The following is a 25439-nucleotide window of genomic DNA, read 5'->3' as shown; positions in this document are numbered from 1 at the left end:
TTTAAACCCACATGGAAAGATACTATACGAGGATATATGCGCATATATGAAACCTATAAGCAGTTTATATGCACATATATGCCACATATAGGCAAAATTGAGGTGCATATATGTCAATATACAGGCCATATAGGCCTCCTGTACTGCTTCTTTATTTCCACATATATATACATATATATAGCCCTTATCTCACTTTGGCAGCTGTCAAACATTATCAAGGCAATAACTAAGAACTAACTAAAAAACAATTATACAAGAAGAACATATAGGTGCATATATGCACACATATATACGTGCATATATGTACCTATATAGGTGCCTGTATGCACATATGTTTACATATATGTGTATTTATGTACATATAATACAGGAAAATGGCCAATTTTATATATGTCACATATATTAAAAACCTAGATTAAAAACCTATATGTTGATATAGGTTCTTTCCATGTGGGAAGGCCCCACATTACAGTTTTCAAAGTTTATTTCCCCAAACGAAATGCTATCGTTCAACCAGTTTGAAGCAGAATGTGACCCAGAAGGAGGATCGTGAAGATGAAGGGTTAAAGATATTGTGTATCTGAATCCATTACTTCGTTTGGTCGTAAGGGTTACTACAGTTACTAGCAAGCAGCTAACGCTACCTCCTGCTATCGCCTCCAGTTTTTCCTAATATGGTGAATGTGTTCAGTATATCAGTGAGGCAGAGCTCAACTACCAGAGGGAGGAGTTGTTTCCCCTCATGACATCATGAAGAGAAAATCTCCGATTCGCCTGTATGAGCACACGTTCACTAAAAAAGTGAGGGATGTGACAGACTGTCTGTACTTCTGGAGCCTCACACAGGCTGTGGAGGCGCAGATTACTGTCAGAAATCAATTACAAAGTCATTTTGTCACAATACAGAACCTTTAAAGCTAAATCATTGCGTTATCTGTACAAATAATATTAAAACTGACACTACATGGAAACACATGGCCTGGGGTAATGGCTGGGTTCTACCAGCAGGGGGCGTCCAGCTTGCATTATGTGGAACTATTAAAAAAAAGGCATCACAGAAATGAAAGAATAGGAATTTTAAAAAAAGCGATAAAACAATGACACCAGTGGCAAAAAGGAGGGATGAGCACAACAAAGATAACTCAGAAGACAAGAGGAAAAGAAAGGAGTCAAATGAGAGTGAAGCGAAAAGATGGAGAACCGGAGAAAGGAGGAAGAAGAAGGAACAGAGGGGAGGAAGAGGAGAATAAAGAAGAAAGTGAGAAGGAAGAAGGGATGGTTGAAGGAGGAAGATTAAGAGAAGGAGGACTAGAAAGTGAGGAGGAGGAAGAAGGTAAGAAGAGAAGAGGAAGAAGGGAAGAGGACATGCAGAGAAAGAAAGATATGAAGAAAAGCAGGAAGCAGAAAACCACAGGAGCATTATGAAGAAAATGGGAAACGAAGGATGAGAGGAAAGAAAGGAGATGATGGCGGGAGTGAAAGAGAAGGAGGAAGAAGAATAGGAGGGAGAGGAGCTGGAGGAGCGATGTTACATAATGGAGTGATTGCAGTCTGCAGACTAACATTATATAAAGCTCAATAAGGAGGAATAATGCTGTTTACTGAGGCAGAGGCACATTTATACAGCTCCTCTCTCTCTCTCTCTCTCTCTCTCTCTCTCTCTCTCTCTCTCGTTTCCGTCTTTCTCCACTCGTCTTTGTGTCTGATCTCTCACCTCTGCCGCCTCTTCTCCTTCCAGCGCCGTGAAGCTGAACGTAAGTAAATCTGGAAAATGCACAAAACAAACAAACAAATAAAATAGATAAATAAGAGGAGCTCAGACAACAATCCTGAGTAAATATGTCAATAACTTCCTACAGTAACGACACCACTTCTGGAAAAAAAATGTAGTAATTGAAGATCTGCACAAATGCTGCCTGTTAGCTTTAGCCTAACTTTAGCTTATTAGCATGACCGTGAGCCAAAGCGGCTGTTTGTCCGTCTTGATCAGCCAGCTGATAAATCACCATGGTAACTGACTCTGAATGTCTAACCTGCTCCCACAAAGGGTTACATACTGGATGACATGGATGCAACAGCTCCGCCTCCCGACCAATCAGATCTCCTGATTCGACCCGCCCATTCTTAAATGATGGTGATTGGTGCGTGGGTTCAGCGCTGAGTTGCAGCGGCGAGGAGAAAAGTATTATGAGGGAACTTTTTGACATGATAAGATAAATCCTGGTCACTGAGGCTTTGAAGGATGTTTTTGTTCTTGACTTGTTCCAAGTGTGTTTCGCTCCACGAGGGTTGATCTGGAATAATGAGGTTAATAATAAAGGTCACGCTGACGCAACTGCAGAAACATGAATTTATGGAACGCAGAACTACTCATGCCATTGTGGTGAGAAATTCATATTTCAACACAAAACACATTCACATGGAGGAAACTCTGTATGGAAAATCTAAACTAAAAGAAGAGCAGTGAGGAAGTTCAGCCCGACACGTTTCTGTGTGATCAAGTAAAACTGAGTGATCACAGTGCCGTCTGTTTATATTGGCGATGAATTAATATCGTATAATCTCACAAAGTCACACATTAGTCAGTCAGGAATGTTTCTGGACGCCGGGCTAAAAGCAGCAGTGTCGCTTTCAGCTGCTGGATGTGTTTGAATCCTTCACCTCCTCAGAGAATCACTGCTCCTCCAGTCATCTGTAAACTGCCCTGCAGGGATTTCTCCGTGTTTGTGATTGGTCACATGCTGCAAGCTCCGCCCCTTTCATGTGAACGCGCACACACGTCGGTCTGGGTTGAACTAGCGAGTTGCTAATCTTCTTCGGAGTAACGGTGATCAGGATCCCCCGTGTCTGGATCAGTCAACCCAGGTCTGATCCAGGCCTCTGGTCCACCAGCTGTTAGCTTTAGCATTAGCATTATTGTGCCTCTCTGACCTGTGCCCCGAGAGACTGTGAGCTTTAGCTTTACCTGAAGCTTTGGCTGTTTTGTGAGCTTTATCATCAAAGGTTATTGCAGTTGTTGTTCCAGACGAGCTACCATTTTATTAATCTCCTGTTGAATAAAATCTCCTCTTTTCCCCGACCTCCTGGAGCTTCAGCTGCGGAGCTGCTGTCTCTCTGTGCTCACTGAGCTTCAGCATGAGCTAAAGGGTTGATCTCACTGCTTGTTTTTTTCTTTACACTCGTGTTTAAAGTGTCTCAGTAGTCCTGAAGTAACTCAGTCCTCTTGACAGCAACGTCAAACATTTCTGGATCCACTGACGCCCCGTTATCATTCGTCTGTATGTGTCCATACATGGAGATAAAGTACCTCAAGGTCTACTGGAGTTAAGGAACAAAGCAGAAAAAATACCTAGTTCCTCTCCCCCCTCCCTTCATCCCTCCATCTTCTCTGGTCAATAATTGTCTTGGGGCTCAGTGACTCATCTGTTCTTCTCTGGATATTTCTCTCCTCTTCATCTCACAAACTAAATATACTACAGTAAGTCCATAATCTGGCCTTCTGTCTCTATCCCTCTCTCCTCCTTCCAGCAGTTATAAAAGCAGATCTGTCCATCCATCTGCTGTCCCTCTCCTCCCTCTTTTTCACATGAAGATGCAATGATTTAGTTTTCTTTCAGTGGAAGATTGAGATTTATTGTTTGAGTTTTGAACCAGACCTGACGCCCACACACAGCAATTCTCACATTTCACCTTTCAAACGTGAAAATAAAGAGGTGCTTGTGTCTGATCTGAGATGATGAAGCTCCAACAAGGTGGAAAACAGCACTGTTGATGTTCCAGGTTTCTCTACTTCAGTGCAGTGTTTCCTTTCTTTTCCGCCCTTCACGTGAAGACAAACCTGCGATCCTTTTCCCTCGTTCTGTTTTCAAACTGATTACATATCTGGAAAGTTCTCAGACAGCGTGTGGATCCGAAAGGTAAAGTAAAGGAAGTGCAGGCTGTGGCCACCAGGGGGCAGTGTGGCTCCGTGTGGCTCCGTGTGAGGGAAACTGTGCAGAAGGGTGACAAACATTCTTCAATTTGTATCATGTTGATCCCTTGTTAGAATCTTTTTAAATGCTCCTGGGTGTGAAGATACAGAGAGAAAGATGGTCGTCGGCCCATGAATGGACACATGAACGCACGCAACTGTGTGTTTGCTGAGCTTGAAGTTGTGTTGGTCATGTGATGCTGTGAGACGGATCAACAATCAGCAGCTCTGTTCATCCAGGAGAAGGAAGGAAGGAGGAGGAGAAAGGAGGAGCAGGTGAAAGGAGGGACGAAGAAGAAGCATCTGTTTGTTTGCACTGGATATTAAAACCACAACAAACGACCTAAAAGCCGACGGAGCTTCAGATTACTTCCACAGAGAAATGAGAAGCAAAAAAATGCTTGTGTGTGTGTGTGTGTGTGTGTGTGTGTGTGGAGGGTTTTTATTAACATAGAGCAGAGGAGAGACGGAAAGATGAGGGAAAAAACAGAGTGCAATACTTGAGAGGAGAGGAAGGAGAGAGTGATGAGGGAGGTGTGAAGGACCGATGGAAACGTAAGAGGCAGGAGAAAGGAGTGAGAGAGACGTGAGAGTGGAGAGAGGGAAGAGTGAAAGAGGAGTTTGTTTTCCGGTGCAAACAGACGTGTTAAAACGCAGGTTGTGTTTTCCACTGTTTCCATGAGACCCAAGCTGTTGTGAACTGGATGCTTCCTGATAGCTCGTCCCCACTGAGGCCCTCACACGGAGCACCAAATGAACCACGGCGAGGTGGAGCTCAGCGTGTTGGAGGAAGTTCTCCAGCATGTCGGAGCATTAAAAGAAATGGTCTGAAACATTGATCCAGTGTGTGTTTTCAGGTGATAAAGCTGCAGAGGAAGCAGCCCACGGAGCCAGTTCTGCTCCGGACCGCTCGTGTTCTGCACGTCGCCTCATCGAGAACATGAAGCTAATGCCTACCCAACACTCGCTCCGTGTCACGATTCAGTCACCGAGCCACCCGGGATGGACGTTTCTATTCACGCGGAGATAAAAGGAAGAGAAACGGCTTGTAAATTGTGCGAGGGGGAGAAAACCCTCCAGAGCTCCGAGAGGAAGCTCCATGTAGGACGTACATCTCAATTTGGGAGGAAAATTGGTCGCCGGAATATCAGCAGATGAAGGGAGAGCTACGGCGGAGAATGACAGACAAACAAAACGACCTTGAACTGAGAAATGAAACGAGAGGAAGCGTCAAAACAAAACAAGTCATTAAAATCAAACAAACGACTCCGGGGAGGTTCGGGCCAACGCTTGTTTGTATCTGGGACGATGGCAACAGAAAGTGATGGCAGAATGTGTTTGCTCCAGACGGGAAAAAAGTAATAAAGCATAATACGCTTCGATTTCATCGTCAAACAACAGAAACTGAGGAAACAATCAACAGAAACTTCCAATCAGGACTCTGCCTCTGACCTCTCCTTCCAGAAAACAGTGCAATTGCATTACATTACATTACACCTCAGGGTCATCTGGCCCGTCAAGATTAAGGACTTTCTACATCCACTGAAATCCGACCGAGCAAGTTTGCTGTGAGAACTCAGTGAAATTTAAAGTTGTAAAAACCTGGTTAGTCCTTGGACCGGATTAGATTAATCCAATGGTGAAACGGTCAGACACATGGCTCCTATATTCAGTTGAGTTAAGCATTAGCAATATTAACCTGGTTATGGTGAATTAATTATGTTAAATCAAAAATATGATTGCATTTGCTCCACTGGCCCTGTTTGCAAAGTCACTGTGGACACAATTATGAATGTAATTCTACTTTACTGAAGGAAATATTACAAAACAGTTTAGGAAAATAAATAAGAGAGAAGATCACAACTGTTTACACGACAATGTTTTCAAAGTGCAAATGGAAAACTTTGGTCATATTTTAGGGTCCGTTTACTCAGAATCCCTGAAAACCAAACTTTTTGAAAAAAGCATTCAAGGGGGAATTTATTGACAACGCGGGAACGGGGAAACATGCAACTTTTCTGAAACGCTGCTTCTATGGACGCGCAGCATGGTCGAACAAAGTTTCCTCCGTGGTGTCATGACTCTCAGTCCATATTCTCCTGGACTTGGTACTTTTATTCTGACAGTCACCGTAATAATAATCCAACTTGGTCGTCTGTCCACTAGAATGTCTGTGTTCTCCCATTTGGAACCGATTGTTCTCTGCTGCATGTTTGTGTGGTTTCATTACTAAAACCGACAGCAGCACCAACTAGTGGTCCAATAGGGAAACTACATTTTTTCAGTGGTTCTGTCATTTCAGTGTAAACGGACGTTGTATTCAAAATGTTGCTGTGTAAATGCGAAACTTTTCTAAAACATACACTTAAAAATGATGCTTTTCACTTGAAACGTTGTCGTGTAAACGGGCCTTCAAAACATATTGCATAGCAGATCGAGGCTTTTTACTTCCACTACCTTTAGAGTAAGTAACTCCTACTGTTATCAGTAACTCTCACAGTGAGGTGGGATTACAGTTACTCACCTATGACAGGAGCTGCTCCTCGGAGTGAAGTGGAGTTTGTCTCCAGGCACCAGAAACAACTAAAAAAGATTAGAAATAAAAAAAGGGGGGCAGGGAGGTGGAGTATTGTTTTGACTTTGAGATCGGTGGTTTGTGGGTTTGGTTGACAGTCTTTCCTCGTGTGTTATTGGGAGATGGCGTCATCGTCGTGGGCGGGGTTTAAGTCCACTACGGTGGTCCCTCGGAGCGAAGCTCCTCCCATCCCGTCTGCCGACGACGAGGGCTGGGAGTTCTTGTTGACCCCTCCTGCCGAGGAGGAGGACGGGGGCAGAGCCAGGATGTTGGCTCCGCCCCCTCCGCCTCCCCCGTTGGTCTGGGAGCAGACGTTGGCGTGGCGAGCGGCGGCTTTCTGCTTGTAGTGGTTACTGTGCAGTTTGTACTTCATCAGCAGGATGAAGATGAAGACGAGGACCGAGGCCACGATGATTCCCCCGATGATTATGATCATGGTGCCGCCCAGAAACTGCAGGACGAGAGGGGGGGAGGGGCGGAGAAAGGTCACAGGTCAGACAGGAAGTACACTGATATTTGTCTGATGTGGCCGTCTGAATGTGCCCCGAGGCGTTTTTTCAAACCTCGTTCAAACACGAATGAAATTTGTCGGAATGTCCACATGTCAAAATGTCCTTGAGCAAGGCACTGGGACTCAAAATTGTGTCCAATGGATGTACTGAGTGTCTTGCAGTTGGTGTGTGAAAGTGTGTGTGAATGGGTGAACGGTGAACAGTGTAAGGTGCCGCTCCGGCGCTTCATAATTGAAATCCTGATAAGTCAATTTGTACTTTATACCTGGTATAATGGGAATTAACATTTTGCAAGTTATCGTTGATTCATGCATGTTTGTGTTGTTCGCTGCTTTACGCCTGCCGGGCCACGAGTCGTTGTACCTTGTACTTATGAGAAGATATTTTAACGGCGCCGCTCTGAGACGTCTTCAAGGCCTGAGATCCAGTGTTAACCTTGCTTTGTTGTATCATGGAATAAATATGTAACCGCCTACTTCAACGTTGGGAATAAAAGCGGGCAGCAGAGGGAAGAACGGCGCAGATTGATGAACGAGCTGTGAGGTGACTTCACTCTCTGCCCTTGCGCAAGAAACGTTGATTGTTGTGACTATTATTGTCTCTTTTCTATCATTCTAGCAGGTTTTTCACCGAACAAATCCTCTTCTCTGGTTCGGTGACAAACGTCTCTGTGGCTCCAGTTTGACGTCTGGGACTCACTGACCTGGTCTCGGATGGAGTGACAGCGTCCGTACTCCGACTCCGTGCTGAAGGACACGCATCCCACCAGCTTGGTGCCGGTCAGCGCCGTGATGCCGTCGTCGTAAACGGCCAGGACGCAGAGCTCGTAGTCCCGCGACGAGGCCAGGTCGCTCAGCAGGAAGTACTTGTGGTTGGCGGGAATCATCCTGAAGGAAGAGCGACGGGGGAGAGATTTACAATCTCAGTTTTCAAAACTGATGGAAGACTTTGTAATGACAAACTGGGTTCGAACGGGATGAAAAGACGTGTCCTGAAGACAAAATGGAGATAAGAATGATGAGAGAATTGAAGAAAATGGAGCGGAAAACATAAAAGTCAAAAGAAGAATAAACGTCCATTCAGCTGCTTCACCGCAGCAAATTATTTCAAAACACCTCTGCTGCAATGCACTCAACACTCGTGAAACGTGAATCTGCGTGCAGACATTTGACTTCGGTGCCGTTTGAATGATGGCGATGTGACAAAAAGGAAGCTCAGAGGAGCCGAGATCCAGCTGATCTGTCACCCCACTGCCGCTCGGCGCTAAAGAGGAACGAGGCTGAACCAAGAGGATTCAGAAGCAAATGAACTGCGACACCTTTTCAGCCCCATGTGTCAACTTGTAGATAATAAGAGCCGAATGCATGCAACAAAAATATTCACATTGTTTTGATTTGAACTGATGTAAACAGTCCAATGAGGGTTACAAAAATGCACAGAAGTGACAAACCTCTGTTCAAACGGTGTGCCACAGGGTTCTATACTAGGCCCCACATCAGTCCCAATTTATAGTAGAGTAGGGATGCACTGATACCAGTACCAGTATCGGATATCTGGCGCGTGTCACCAATGAGCAACATCACTGAGAGGATGAGCGATGTCCGCAGTTTGGAGATTCTTTAATATTAATGAGAATGAGAAAAGTAAAACAGACTGTAAATTATGTTCTGGCAACATATCAACAAGAGGAGAAAGAAAGTTGGTCAGCAACTTAATCACCAGCAGAGTTAGCCCGATGTCGCTCAGTCGTTCAACTGCTCAGAGGATCAGGACGATTCTACTCCGAGCTGTGCTACATGCTACATGCTAAAGAGCATTGGGGCTCACTCAGCACTGATGCTTCATGCTACATGCTAAAGAGCATTGGGGCTCACTCACCAGTGATGCTACATGCTAAAGAGCATTGGGGCTCACTCACCAGTGATGCTACATGCTACATGCTAAAGAGTATTGGGGCTCACTCAGCACTGATGCTTCATGCTACATGCTAAAGAGTATTGGGGCTCACTCACCAGTGATGCTACATGCTAACGAGTATTGGGGCTCACTCACCAGTGATGCTACATGCTAAAGAGCATTGGGGCTCACTCAGCACTGATGCTTCATGCTACATGCTAAAGAGCATTGGGGCTCACTCACCAGTGATGCTACATGCTAAAGAGCATTGGGGCTCACTCACCAGTGATGCTACATGCTACATGCTAAAGAGTATTGGGGCTCACTCAGCACTGATGCTTCATGCTACATGCTAAAGAGTATTGGGGCTCACTCACCAGTGATGCTACATGCTAACGAGTATTGGGGCTCACTCACCAGTGATGCTACATGCTAAAGAGCATTGGGGCTCACTCAGCACCGATGCTTCATGCTACATGCTAAAGAGCATTGGGGCTCACTCACCAGTGATGCTACATGCTAAAGAGCATTGGGGCTCACTCACCAGTGATGCTACATGCTACATGCTAAAGAGTATTGGGGGTCACTCAGCACTGATGCTTCATGCTACATGCTAAAGAGTATTGGGGCTCACTCACCAGTGATGCTACATGCTAAAGAGCATTGGGGCTCACTCACCAGTGATGCTACATGCTAAAGAGTATTGGGGCTCACTCACCAGTGATGCTACATGCTAAAGAGCTTTGGGGCTCACCCACCAGTGATGCTACATGCTAAACATGATTAAATATGATTTAATACACTCATTAAGAGGGAGTTCCCTTGGACTGCAGTATGAGGCAGTGCGTAGATAAACGCTCCGCACTGCGCTATGCTACTGTAGACACCCATCGTAGCATCTTCAAGACTGCTGGAGCTGACATTACGTCAACGGCCACGGCTACGAAGGAGGTTCGTCAAAATGCATCGCCTTAACATATCATTTGTGTATGGAGTATAAATTATGCTTCGTGGCATTTAATAAATACTCGTTATCAGTACTTGGTATCGGAAAGCAGTTAAAGGTTCGTACTCGTACATTAAGACACGTGCAAGTATTTCCATTAATCGGACTCAGCTCTTCCAACGTCTCATAGTTAATCTGTCCAGATACCGAACAAAATGTGATGGATCCTAATCAGCACACACGTATATTTTATGATTACACGCTGCCACGCTGAAACTTTATTTTAATGTCGTCGTCACAGCTGGAGCTCCGGATCAGTAATTACATTCCTGCAAAAGTACACGGTCCGACCCGCACTAAACGCTGCTCCTAATTAAGCAGGATGTCCATTATCTGTCATTTCCGTGCGGCTCCGCGTGGCATTTTGGACAGAGGCGACGACAACAAGTGACATTAATTACTGCAGCATCAGTGAAGCCACGCCGAAGCAAAACCGCAGTTTTCGGGGACTTTTTCCAAACTGACCATCCAAGGTTTGCTGCACTTTTTGAGCATGTTTGAACTGTTCAGTGGATAGTCTGTCAGGGTTTAGTAGAGAACAGCAGACACACAGCAGCAGATGAGAATACAAGCTCACATACATTCAAAGATGCTGATGCATCTTACTAACCCACATGGAAAGAACCTATATGAGGATATATGCACATACATGAAACCTATATGCAGCATATATGCACATATATGACAATATATATGCTGTATATATGCACATATATGCACATATATGACAATATATATGCTGCATATATGCACATAAATGCTGCATATATGCACATATATGACAATATATTGGCTGCATATATGCACATATATGCACATATATGCTGCATATATGCTGCATATATGCACATACATGCTGCATATATGCACATATATGACAATATATGGGCTGCATATATGCACATATATGACAATATATGCTGCACATATGCATATATATGCTACATATATCCACATATATGACAATATATATGCTGCATATATGCACATAAATGCTGCATATATGCACATATATGACAATATATATGCTGCATATGTGCACATATATGCACATATATGCTGCATATATGCACATATATGCTGCATATATGGAAAGTCCCACATGGACAGAACCTATATAAACATATATGTTTTAACATAGGTTTTGATATAGGTTTTGAATATATGTGACATATATAAAATTGGCCGTTTTCCTATATGTTATGTACATATATGTGTGCATACATGCGCATATAGGTTTGGCATATATGTGACATATATAAAATTGGCCGTTTTCCTATATGTTATGTACATATATGTACATATATGTGTGCATAAATTGGCCGTTTTCCTATATGTTATATACATATATGTACATATATGCGCGCATGTATGCACACATATATGTACATAACATATAGGAAAACGGCCAATTTTATATATGTCACATATATGCCAAACCTATATCAAAACCTATATTAAAACATATATGTTTATATAGGTTCTTTCCATGTGGGAATAGAACAAGATCCCATCCAAAACCATCTTCTTTCTCCCCGTCGTTATAAAAAAACTCATGGATGCAGGCAAACTAGCATATAGCCTCAAAACCATGCTGTCAGGGTGAGTTAGCGAAAAAAAAAAAAAAAAAACATAATTCAACAGCTATAGGAGAAGTTTTCATTTTTTACATTTTCACTGTATTTTGCACCAGAAAGTTAAAATTAAAATTGGCTTCATGTTGAGGTTGTAGTCATTTTGGGTCGGGGTTGTTTGATTTGTGAAAATATCGACATTTTCCTCTCGTATGCCCCGTGACAAAGAAACTGCCCCTGAACTGAAACGAGTTTCACATCTCATTCTCACTTGTATTATTCAATCTGCAGGATTTTTGAGAACTCGAAAGTCCCCTTAAGCTACAGATTACAAAGTGACTCAAGCTGTCACATGATACGCTGGATGTCATGGGGTGACATGTGGTGAGCTTTGTGTTTTCCTGCTTTGGAGTCAGATAATGTGATAAATCCTGCCTCTCCTGTCCCTTCAATCCGGACCTGCTGCTCATCAGACCCAAACCGGACACGTTGGTACCGAACGGCTCCTGTTCCGGAGACAAAGACGGCCAGAGATGTGACACGAAGACCAGAGGGGGGTTTCCAGTGGTACAAAAGAGGTGGGAAATTGAAGCGGAGACACACAAACAGAGTAGAGACGGACGGAATGGGCTGGGAGAAAATGCTACTGCGCTCTCAATTGTCAACGTGAAAATCAAAGGCTACAAGGTGGAGTGAGATTAAAGTCGGAGGAGGCGAGGAAGAGGAGGACGGAGAAGAAAGGACGGAGAGGCGGCGGGAAGAAAAGAGACGTGATGGAGAAACAAACAGAGGAGGGGGGGGGGTGAAGTGGGAGAAACAGATGGAGGGAAGACGAATTAACCAAGAAACACGGAGCCGGAGGAGAGATGACATTATACAAGCATCTTTCAGTTTGGAGGGGCGGGACGGCGACAGTGATGGAGGCAGCTTGTCTGCGCTCCATTCATCTTCAACACTGTGTGTGTGCGCGTGCGTGTGTGTGTGTGTGTGTGTGTGTGTGTGTGTGTTGTGCTGCACCTTGTGACACGACACCACAACCAAAGTGGCGTCAGACTGAGTTCTTGTTTACTCAACGTTTCAAGTGAAAACGCTGAAGTTGTTGCAGTTCTCATGTTGGGCCAGTAGCGGGAGCTGTTGGTTGTTTTTTGTAATTGAAACCACACACACATGGAAAGAACCTATTTAAACATATATGTTTTAATATAGGTTTTGATATAGGTTGTGAATATATGTGACATATATAAAATTGGCCGTTTTCCTATATTTTATGTACATATATGCACATATATGTACATTTATGCAGAATATATGGTCATATATGTGCGTATATGCAGCATATATGTACATATATGCAGCATATATGGTCATATATGTGCACATATGCAGCATATATGGTCATATATGTGCACATCTGCAGCATATATGTGCATATATGCAGCATTTATGTGCATATATGCAGCATATTTTGTCATATATGTGCACAAATGCAGCATATATAATAATAATAATAATAATAATCTTTATTTCTATAGCACTTTTTATACATTAAGCAACACAAAGTGCTTCCACAAAAATTAAAAACAGTGCAAAGATAAAATAGATGAATAAAAAGCAGGTGAACACACACGCATACATGCAGACACACATCATAGGTGAAGACATGCCGAGTGATATGGAGACATGGCAGGACACTGAGGACTAAGGTGAGGAAAGGGACATATTTGGGCCGTCCACACTGGGGGCGGCACAACTTCCGACCACAGGGGGCGCCGCCCCACAGATCCCCCCCCAACCGGGCAGACAAGCCAATCCCACCGCATACGCGGGGGACCTGCCAGGTGCCCGGGCAGGGAAACCCATGGGACGGCTCCACCAGTGGCAAAAACCGGCCACCACCAGTGTAGCGCCCCCTAGAGGAACCACTGGAGATAAAAAAGAAAATTAGATAATTATCTGAAATAAATAAATAAAAGTAGATAAATACATTGATCAAATACATAACTATATACACACATACATGTATAAAATCAGTTAAAAGCCTGATTAAAAAGGTGAGTTTTTAACCCTTTTTTAAAAACCTCAATGGACTCTGCAGCCCTGAGGTTCCCCGGCAGGCTGTTCCACAAACGGGGGCCATAGGAGCTGAACGCAGCCTCCCCGTGAGTCTTGGTCCTCGTTTGAGGGACAATTAAAAGGCCGGTGCCGGAGGACCTCAGGGCCTGCGAGGGTTGATATGATAAAAGTAGTTCGGATAAATAAGAGGGTGCAAAACCATTAAGACACTTAAAAACTAGTAAAAGAACCTTAAAATCGATCCTGAAGCGAACGGGGAGCCAATGCAGCAATTTTAAAATAGGCGTGATGTGGGCCCGCCCTCTGGTCCTCGTCAGCACTCGTGCGGCAGAGTTTTGTAGGAGTTGTAGTGGTGCTAAAGTTTTCTTGGGGAGACCAGAGAGCAGGGCGTTACAATAGTCAATTCGACAAGAGATAAAAGCATGCATTAGCACCTCCGCGTTTGCCTGAGAGAGAAATGGGCGGACTCTGGCTATATTCTTCAGATGATAAAAACCAGTCTTTGTGACATTTTTGATGTGTGAGATAAAATTAAGCTCAGAGTCAAAAGTTACGCCCAGGTTCTTTATAAATGAAGATGAGTTAAAATCTAGCAGTTTTGGTAAAAGTTTCTCTCTCTGGTGTTCAGGACCTACAACTAAAATCTCTGTTTTGTCCTGGTTGAGCTGGAGGAAATTTGCTGCCATCCATGACTTGATATCTAAAATACAGTTAAAAAGGGCATCAATCGGCCTTGTGTCATCAGGAGACACGGCCACATACAGCTGTGTATGGTCATATATGTGCACATATGCAGCATATATGTGCATATATGCAGCATTTATTGTCATATATGTGCATATATGCAGCATTTATGTGCATATATGCAGCATTTATTGTCATATATGTGCATATATGCAGCATTTATGTGCATATATGCAGCATTTATTGTCATATATGTGCATATATGCAGCATTTATGTGCATATATCCTCATATAGGTTCTTCCCATGTGGGCTAGAACCATCCGCTCCACACATGAACAAGTGGCGTTTTCCGTGGCTTGCCGATTGCCGCCGTTGCACAGACTGAACGTCAAAACGGCGTGGAAGTTTTCACTTGAAAACATTTGGAGTGTAAACGGTTTTAAAAGCATCCTGGAGTTTTATCTCTCCTTCAAATAAAGCAGGGCCTCTGATGCGCCTAAACTAATGCGAGAAGAGACGAGAACCGAGGAGAGACGGCTGGGAGAACGTCAAAACGGAGATAACATGCGAAGAACAAAGGCTGTGTGTTGGAGGCTGCAGAGAGGAAAGAGCCAGACCCAAAACAGACACACAAAAAAATACAAATAAAAAAATCGTGGTGGAGCGTCAACAAACATCCACCCCGCAGAGCAACACCCCGGAGGTTTAAAATGAAATACAGGCTCATTTGTAAATCACATGAAATTCAAGCTTTATACTCGTCCCGTTAGCCGTTAGCCGTTAGCGGCTAATAGGGATGCCAGCCGTCCCTTGACAAACAGAATCGTCTCATATTTGCAAACAAAAGTAGGTGTCCTGTATTGAGCTGAGAAGGGACGCACTTTGTCCCGCGTTACCGTGACAATCAAACAGTCTGTGAAATGTCAATGGAATTCATGACAAACTTTATATCAGTTTATATCAAAACCTAAATTAAAATTACTCCACTGCTCTGTGACCAATGAGCTGACAGCATGACTCACACACCAGTATAACGATACAGAACCTCACTACAGAACCTCACTGCAGTACCTCACTACAGAACCTCACTGCAGAACGTCACTACAGAACGTCACTACAGAATGTCACTGCAGAACCTCACTACAGAACATCACTACAGAACGTCACTACAGAACATTACTGCAGAACCTCACTACAGAACGTCACTGCAGAACCTCACTACAGAACGTCACTACAGTACCTCACTACAGAACGTCACGACAGAACATTACTGCAGAACGTCACTACAGAACGTCACTGCAGAACCTCACTACAGAACGTCACTACAGAACCTCGCTACAGTATCTCACTGCAGAACCTCACTACAGAACCTCACTACAGAACATCACTACAGAACGTCACTGCAGAACCTCACTACAGAACCTCACTACAGAATGTCACTACAGTACCTCACTACAGAACCTCACTACAGTACCTCACAACAGAACAGTATTGTTATCCTATGAAATAAGGCAGGTTTCTATTGAAGAAAAATACAGATTTTATTCTGTTCATTTCAGTAATTTGCAATAAAAATACATTGCTGAATAATTTGTTTTCAATGTGTTCCTATCACACATAATATGCATCTACTAAAATTCAGGTTCCAATTAGATAGGAAAAAAAATAAAATGTCCCCATGCCAGGGCTGGTGAACACAGTTCACCTGTAAGGTGTCCTTTAGTTCATTTTTTTTCAGTTGGCAGCCCTAGTGGCTAACAACTAGCGGCTAACAACTAGTGGCTACCAACTAGTGGCTAACAGCTAGCGGCTAACCGCAGCTGAATTTAAGAGAGGTGGTTTATATTAGCCTCCTGCGTTGACGACAATGAGAACCTCCCGTTTTAGGGTGACGCCCCCTTGTGGCCAATTCTGGTTTGAACAACGAGCCCAAAGGAAAAGAGTCAGCCACTTTCAGCTGAGGTCCATCACTAATATACATGTTTAACAAGGAATAATGTGACTTCCGGTTGATGACACGTTAACGAGACATGAGACTAAAAGAGGAGATGGAAAACAAGAAGAATATGATAGATTGAGATTAAAAATATGTTGATAATTTTGTTCTTTTTAATGCTTTGCCACACTGATGACGTTTGTTTATGACTGTGACTAAATGCTGCACTTTCAGAAAAGCACAAGTGGAGTGTGAGGTCGCAGGTTAATTGTTTGGCGAGGAGCTCGAGAAACCTATAATGAGGCAGAGCGACGCGTCTTATCGAGCAGTGATCCTAAAGCCTGGCGGTGTATTACACGTGCATTAGGCCTTCAGAGAAATAAACACACAATTAACACACAGGATAAACAATTAGTTCGACTCCACGGGCGGTTCGAGAGCTTTGTTTGGGCGTCACGTCTGTTTAATGAGGACGATGAAACCAGCTGGGTGAGGCGGATTACTGCTCCTTTTACTTCACTACAGGTTTGATCCAAAATATTAAAGTTTAGAAGACGTGTCCAAATTTCCATCTATGCCCAGTTCCTGTAATATTGTCATGTCTAATCTGGCACGAATTGTAATCTGGATGCTAGGGAGGAAGATGCTCTATAATCTGATGGTAGATGAGGAAAATGCTCTATAATCTGATGTTAGAGGAGGAAGATGCTCTATAATCTGATGTTAGAGGAGGAAGATGTTCTATAATCTGATGTTAGATGAAGAAGATGTTCTATAATCTGATGTTAGAGGAGGAAGATGCTCTATAATCTGATGTTAGAGGAGGAAGATGTTCTATAATCTGGATGTTAGAGGAGGAAGATGTTCTATAATCTGATGTTAGAGGAGGAAGATGCTCTATAATCTGATGTTAGAGGAGGAAGATGCTCTATAATCTGATGTTAGAGGAGGACGATGCTCTATAATCTGATGTCAGAGGAGGAAGATGCTCTATAATCTGATGGTAGGGGGGAAGATGCTCTATAATCTGATGTTAGAGGAGGAAGATGCTCTATAATCTGATGTTAGAGGAGGAAGATGCTCTATAATCTGATGTTAGAGGAGGACGATGCTCTATAATCTGATGTCAGAGGAGGAAGATGCTCTATAATCTGATGGTAGGGGGGAAGATGCTCTATAATCTGATGTTAGAGGAAGATGTTCTATGATCTGGATGTTAAGGAAGATGTTCTATAATCTGGATGTTAAGGAAGATGCTCTGTCGCTGCTCGTGGCTCCTCAGCCTGTCTGCAGTGGATCAACATGTAAATAGAGTCTCGTCTCGCAGTCGGAGGAGACAAATGTGACATTTGAAGAAAGGGGTGTTTGAATGTTTTGTCAGATTAATTACGCGTCACAGCCTCGGTTCACCGACGGTGATGGACGTGGATGTCGGAGCCTTCAGTCAGCTCTTGGTGGAGGAACACTGAGAGAGAAACAAGACTCTCATTTAACGTGGATTGAGTCACATGACTTCACTGCTGTCGGCTCCGTTTGCAGTATTTGGTGAATTTCATCAATGTTTTCATGTCGTATGTGAACAAAAAACTGTCCGACTACAAAGAGATACCTGAATTATGTTTGACAAACTAGAAAACCACACACACACACACGCACACACACACACACACCCGCACACACACACACACACACGCACACACACACACACACACACACACTGAAGCCTCCTCCTGATTTACTCCCTCGGTATAAAATGACTCAGATGAAAGTGCCAATCATCAGCAGGAGCCCAGTGGGTTGGCATTTCGCATCTCATCTGATTCCTTTTAAATAGATGGAATATCTTTGCGGGGGGGGGGGGGGGGGGGGGTAAATGTGTGTTTATTGATGGGCACGTGTTGAACTGGGAGTGTGTGAGGCGACAGGTCAGCAGCACTTCACATTCATTCAATGACTTTTGGACGTTAAAGAGTTAAAAGAGCTTGAAGAATTGACCATGATGGGTCATACAAGTGTCTGTGAATGCCGAACATGTGTGTGTGTGTCCAGATGGACTGTCCTCTCTCTGCTTGCACCTGCAGCTACGTGTGTGTGTGTGTGTGTGTGTGTGTGTGTGTGTGTGTGTGTGTGTGTGTGTGTGTGTGTGTGTGTGTGTGTGTGTCCTATATATTATTCAGATGTCAGCTGGTGGAGCCTTGCACCTATTTATCAGCAGCAGAACAGAGGACACTGGACAAGGAATGGAATCATAAAGCCCAGGCTGACCTGCGGGGCAGTGTGTGTGTGTGTGTGTGTGTGTGTGTGTGTGTGTGTGTGTGTGTGTGTGTGTGTGTGTGTGTGTGTGTGTGTGTGTGTGTGAGAGAGAGAGAGAGGCAGCAGGTCTAATATGGAGGTCTGTTCTATCAGTGCTGCAGTGTTTTGGGTCAAGCTAATGGTTGAATGAGTGCCTGAGGGTGTGTGTACACGCACACACACACGCACACACACACACACACACACACACACACACACACACACACACACACACAGGCTGCCTCATTGAAGGACTAATTCGCCACCTGGTGGTGGCAGCTTGTACTGCACTGCCGGCCTGAACATTCTGGGGAAAGTTGCAGAATGTGCAGGTTGGAGCAGATTCATCATCAGCAAGTTAAAAAAAAAAGCAGTCAGAGAATATCAGGATGATATAAGCCACGTTTCCACAAAAAGTGTGGTAATGGGCAGGTATAGTCCCTTATGCTTCGGCTTTCCACTGCAAGAATTTGTGATTTTCCGGAAACAACCGCTGCAAAGGCGGTCTCTTTTCCGCTAGCCTTCCATCGGGGTACCCAGGACCATGGAACGGGTCTGAGTTTGAGGAGCCGTCTGCTGATTGGTCAGTGATTTACTACACGCCCTCAATATTTTAATATGTTGGCTGTATGAATCCTCTGTTAACATAATCAGCTTTGCACTGGTTGCCTGGTTGCATCACGTCACGTCGCTCTGATTACGCTTTGCCTTACTGCTCCATAACGCTCCACTCCGTCTCTGTTCCCCCCCCCCACAATCGTCCATTTTGTCACATGCAAACTGAAAACGAGGTGCTTCACATTAAAGAGCCACACTTCTGGTGGAGGCCTGACGGAGTGGCCTGCCTTGCCGAGGGCAGGAACCTGTCAGAAGTGTGGATAATGAAAGAGCAGGAGGGGGGGCTGGCATGATTGTAGCTTAAATATTTCGGCATCACTGCAGGCTTTGAATAATGCAGCGTTGGCGAGGACGGGAGGGACGACGGACGACATGTCAACTCGGAGACGAGCTGACGTGTCGTGAATAATGCAAACAAAATGAAACAGAGCCGGGCTTTCATATGCAGCTACAGAGATTGTAGTAATATCAGTAGAGAAGCCAAAGTACACACAGTTTTTACTTGAGTAAAAGTACAGATACATCACGTACTTCTTTACCGATATAATATAAACACATAGACACACCTGTATACAAGATGTATACAAGATATATAGCTATACAGTATATATATCTGTAAATAAAACATCATTTAACCTTTGCATTTCAACAATGCAAAGCAGTTCAATTGCCCAGGACCAACGGTGGAAGGAGTGGTGGATCAAACTACCTTGTCAGCCATTGGTTTCCATGGTGACCAATGTGGCGTTGGCAAAGGTATGCGTTTTACTGAATGAAACCACACACACGTGCAGCAGAGAACAATCAGCTCTAAGCAACAACAATGGGAGAACACGAACATTTTAGTGGACGGACGACCAAGTTGGATTGTGATTACGGTGACTGTCAGAATAAAAGCACCAAGTCCCTTGGAGAATATGGACTGTGGAGTCATGACACCATGGAGGGAATATGATTCCCAGGACATTGTCTCTACTGAGCGTGTGCATAACTACTAGTAAGTACGGCCGCAGTATGCGTGATCAGTAGCAGTTGTTTCCGCCGTCGCCGTGACGACGGAGTTTAGGCATTTTTAAAAAGTTCCACCTTGGAAGCTGTTCTCAAAAAATAGCATTTTCAGCAATGTTGTCATGTAAAAATTCACCTAAAACGAAATTAAAATGTGACATTTTCACTCAAAAGCATCTATAATGGGGTCCTGAGGTAAAAGGGAGAAAGTTCAGGCTCTGAAATGTATAAAAAAAACAGAATCTTGAGCCATCTGAGGTGATGAGTCACATTCCAACTCATTATGCTGGGTCACCAGGTATGGAGCCGTTTGGATATTTCCCCCCCAATGAGCCAAAGTAGGAAGCAATCAGGGCGGTTTGATTAATTTTCAAGGACAGGTTTGCTCTGGTGAAGCTGCCATCAGAGAGCAGAGACATCCCCATAGCTCTCACACACACCAGCTCCATGAGCGGCGCCGTGTTCCTCCGGTTTACCCGCCGAGCTTTAATGAAACTGTTTACCGAAGAGATGAAGTGAAGCTGCGATACGATGGAAGCTCCACACACTCTGGGGGAAAAAAATACTCGTCGGAAACCTTTATGAGTTTTTCCCCCGGAACGGATGTGACCACCACAGGCTAATTAATGTCACCTTCAGACCAACGAGCGGCCATAAAAAAAAAAAGTGTACCTGATTTGTCGCCGATGTTCCTTTAATCAATAGAGTGAAAATCTCATTTCTAAAAGCAGCCTGGACTCCCAGATAGCTTAGAAGCAGAATTAACAGCCAAAAAAAAAAAAAAAAAAAAAAACCCAGATGGATGTGCAGCAGAAACACAATGTGACTGTAAGCCGTTCAGAGATAGAGATCCCAACAATATCCCGGCGACTGGCCGCTGCTCTGCAGCAGATAAGAAGCAGCAGAATGTTGACAAGCTCTCCCAATGAAGGAGTCCCGACTCAACAGCAGCCTGCGGGGGGGGGGGGGGGGCACCAAGAGGCCAGCCCGGCCCGCTGTGGGACTGACAGCGCCGAGTCAGGCCCGTGCAATTAACGGCCAAGCTGAGGGAGTCACCTGGCAGCCTGTCAGCGCTCGGGGAGGAAGAGGAGGAGGATGAAGAGGAGGCCCGCCAATAATCCAGTGAGCCACAAAACAGCAGGGGAATGTCACACGGCCACCGGGGAGCAGGAGGCGGGACGCAATTCCCCCCAAAAATTACAGGTCAACGATCAAACATCGCAACTGGAAGGGGCGCTCGGTACAGTGCACTACATTCGCCACCTCTATTACTGGTCACCATGGAAACCACATGGATTACAAGGTGATTTGATCCGCCGCTCGCTGCACCGTTTGTCCCGGTCGTTGAAACTGCTTCATGTTGTTCCAGAGTTCAGGTTAAATGATGTTCTGTTGGTTCTCGTTCTTTTGTGCTACTTGTTTTGGAGTGAGTTGGCCTGTGTTTGTGTGGGAAGGGGGGGGGGGGGGGGAGTTAGCCGTGTGCTAGCAGACGGCTAACGGCAGCTGCAGCCCTGACTGGCGGCTGCAGCGTGTCCACAATGACGCAAATATCTTCTGCTTCAACTCGGGTTAATAGGTTTTGCAAAAAGTTGGTGGAATACAAACAAATAAGAGCTGCACGAGTCGTCTGACAGTTATTGATACAGTAAATATTGATCACCGCAGACTAAGAGCATAACAAAGACCCAGATCCGTCAGTTCAATGACGCTAAACTTCCAAAAAAAAAAAGATTCTTGTGGTTTTTTTTGTTGAGAGGTGTGTGTGTGTGTTTGTGTGTGGGAGGGGGGGGGCTTCGGTTGACGTGGCGGGACAGTGAGTCAGCAGGAGTCAGGGATCAGCTGGCAGAGCAGACGGAGGGCATCATTAGTGGGCGACGGGTCAGGTCGGCCTCAGGTCAGGCTTCACTCTGGACCCGCCTGCTGTGTCTGCTGAAGACCAGGTGAACGAGGTCGGGAGATAATGGTGTCAGATATAGATCCCCCTGTGTGTGTGTGTGTGTGTGTGTGTGTGTGTGTGTGTGTGTGTGTGTGTGTGTGTGTAGGCAGCAGCACTGTGACGTGACACCATCAACAGTTGATCTTTGTCTCTTTGCGTCAGGTTCTCATTCACGTTTTCGTCTCACTGAGAACGACACACACACACACGCACGCACTCACACACACACACACACGCACACACACACGCAACACACACGCACACACACGTCCCTGGTTATCTTCTTATCGGGGCTGAGGTATTGCCTCTTGTTTCATTTGAGCGGAAGCAGATTCTCATTCCTGCGCCCTGACAGCTATTTCGAACAAATTTACTTCCATATTTTGAGAGTATTGCTTCTCTCCGGGATATCGGGGAAACATCTCCGTCTGCATTTATCAGTCTCCTCCAGGATGCTCTGCGGCGACCGGCCGGTTTGTCTCACAATGTGACTGCTATATTTTCTACTTTTCACATGCGTCCGCTGTAAGAAGTGATTCATTGATATAAATGCAGTTCAAGGTAATGTACGATTCAGTCTCACACACCAGGAGTGAAATGTAACTAGTGACCTGGAGTAACTCAATGATATCTGCTGAAGTTAAAAGTTGTCTTTTGAAAGGAATTGAAAGAAAATATATTGAAAAGCTCAGACTTTTTGTTGAGTCATTTTTTCTTTTGGTGATTTTGGATATAATGAGACAAAATAAAGTCACGAAGTTACTGAAGTTACTGAAGCAAATACAATATCTCAACGGAAAATAGCAAAATGTTAAGATAAACTACATTTTCATACTAAAACTGAGTCGTTAAGCAGTTTATGAAAACTTGTCAGAGACTGTGATGAATCGTTAAACAGCTCTCCCCTCTGATGTGACCTCATCTCCATGGCAACAGCATAAACAACGGTCACGCTCACTTCCTGTGACCGCCCCATTTCCACGACAACCTCTTATGTGGATTGTTTTTATATTTTCTGCATGTTCAGTCGCAGCGTCTTAGAAAAGTTATGTTTTGCCCATTTCCATGGAGACGGAACATTTTCAAAATGGTGCTTCAGCAGGATGCTGCAGGAGGCATCGGGAGGCTGGCAGCAGGAGGCAGCGGGAGGCAGCGGGATGATGCAGGAGGCAGCGGGATGCTGCAGGAGGCAGCGTGAGGCAGCAGGAGACAGCGGGATGCTGCAGGAGGCAGCGTGAGGCTGCAGGAGGCAGCGGGATGATGCAGGAGGCAGCGGGATGCTGCAGGAGGCAGCGTGAGGCAGCAGGAGACAGCGGGATAATGCAGGAGGCAGCGGGATGCTGCAGGAGGCAGCGTGAGGCAGCAGGAGACAGCGGGATAATGCAGGAGGCAGCGGGATGCTGCAGGAGGCAGCGTGAGGCAGCAGGAGACAGCGGGATAATGCAGTAGGCAGCAGGACGTAGCAGGAGGCAGTGGAATGCTGCAGGAGGCAGTGGGATGATGCAGGAGGCAGCAGGAGGCAGTGGAATGCTGCAGGAGGCAGCGGGATGATGCAGGAGGCAGCAGGAGGCAGTGGAATGCTTCAGGAGGCAGCGGGAGGCTGCAGGAGGCAGCGGGATGATGCAGGAGGCAGCAGGAGGTAGCAGGAGGCAGTGGAATGCTGCAGGAGGCAGCAGGAGGTGGGTTTCATCTTTTCCCGGGGAGATGAATACTAGAGAGTTTGGGAACGCTGACTGTAGCCGACTCAGTGGGGTGAGAGGGCAGCTTTTTAATGAGGCCTCACACAAAGACGAAGCATCTTCTAATTTGCGCCGTTGAGCAGATTTGTAAGAAGCAGCTCGGTAGTGGATGTAGAGCGGAGCTGCTTTTCCTCTGGAGGTCTGCAGGGGTCAGCAGCTCTGCTGAGGCCGACTCCACAGGATGGAGCTTTCAGCTGAGGACTCCTTCACCGCTACTGCTGCTGCTGTGTCACTTTATCACCTCGTTGCCATGACGGCATCTCAAGTGAAAACGCCTTGTTTTTGCTTTTTCGTTTCAGAAAAGTTTCACATTTACATGGAAACGATCTGAAAATGATGTTTGTTTAGATGGAAAAACCGGAAACACTGAAAACGATGCTTTTCCTCTTAAATGAGGTACGAGAGGCACAAGAGCTTCCACTTCATCCAAGCACAGTGAGCATTTAATGTATTTTGCTTTCCCACCTGAACCTAGACGCTCCTGCCTGTGTTATGTCATCTATACGAGGCGGTCCTGCTGCGGTACGGTTTACATCGACCTTCAGTTGATATGGTCAGATTACAGCCTGCAGTCGTTCCCGAGGTGAAACAAAGTGAGCCGACGTTCAGGATAAAAAGGCCCGCAAAGTGTCAGTAAATACCGAATGTGAGATGACCAACGGTTTGGAGCAGATGGAGGTCAGACTGCAGAGGAGGAGCGCCTCCCGTCTCCTCTTCTGTGGCTGCGAGCCGAGAGCGGCTCTCTGCTCACTCATGTTTTATATAAGGACAACTGCTGTCAGATGAAACTGGGCTTTCACTTCGCTGCTGGAGTTCGAGGGGAGAAATGTTGGCAGCACTGCCTTTCTTCACCTGCGTGACGAATAACACCAGGTTACTGGATCTATGATGCACACAGAGAACAGAACTTTCATTACGTTTCAATCAGAACTAAGCTGGTGTGAAGTCTCAAACCGAGCAAACAAGAGGAATTAGTCCAAAACTGACTTGAAAATAGATGAAAATCACATTTGCATGGAGGGTATTGTCCAATCTTCAGAAGTGCGCTGGACTGGACTGTGCTGCATTTTAGACCGTTTGAAGTGAAAATGCATCGATATTTGTTTCGTTTCGTTTTTGTAATGAAACCACACACACACACATGCAGCAGAGAACAATCAGCTCTAAACAACAACAACAGGAGAACACAGACTATTCCAGTGGACAGACGACCAAGTTGGATTGTTATTACGGTGACTGCCAAAATAAAAGCACCAAGTCCCAGGACAATATGGACCGGGAGTCATGACACCACGGATGAAACGTTGTTGTTACTGTTGATCTACTGAGCATGTGCAGAACAACTAGTTGCTTTGACCGTGGTGACCAGGAGCAGCTCGTCCACAGTCTGCACAACAAAACTGTGTCTTCACCTGTCGACTCAGTTGGTAGAGGCTGGTCTTTAGGCTGTAAGGTTGTTGGTTTGATTCTCAGTCTGGGTTCATATGTTTAAGTGTCCTTGAGCAAGCGGATTCCTCTCTGACGGCGTCCAGACTCAATCTGCAGACGCTCCATCAGCCTGGGAACGTCCAGCAGCCATCGGAAACAACAAAATGCTTTCTTTCGCTTCTTGTTGTCAC

General features: G+C 45.0%; 1 protein-coding gene across 1 annotated transcript in view; it reads right to left on the bottom strand.

The window, feature by feature from the left end:
* Positions 1–6657: 6657 nt before the first annotated feature.
* LOC308141166 (leucine-rich repeat and fibronectin type III domain-containing protein 1-like protein) overlaps positions 6658–25439 on the bottom strand; it is a gene marked incomplete at both ends in the record, with an annotated part of 44210 nt that continues 25428 nt past the window's right edge. Inside the window, 2 exons of the mRNA XM_080511212.1 lie at positions 6658–6996; positions 7761–7944. Of these exons, the coding sequence (XP_080367338.1) occupies positions 6658–6996; positions 7761–7944 (523 nt within the window). The remainder of the gene's footprint in view (positions 6997–7760; positions 7945–25439) is intronic.

Source organism: Blennius ocellaris (genome assembly GCF_963422515.1).
Source record: "Blennius ocellaris genome assembly, chromosome: 2".
Lineage (NCBI taxonomy): Eukaryota > Metazoa > Chordata > Actinopteri > Blenniiformes > Blenniidae > Blennius > Blennius ocellaris.
The sequence above is the reverse complement of the archived record's forward strand: the minus strand, read 5'-3'. Positions and strand labels throughout refer to the sequence as shown.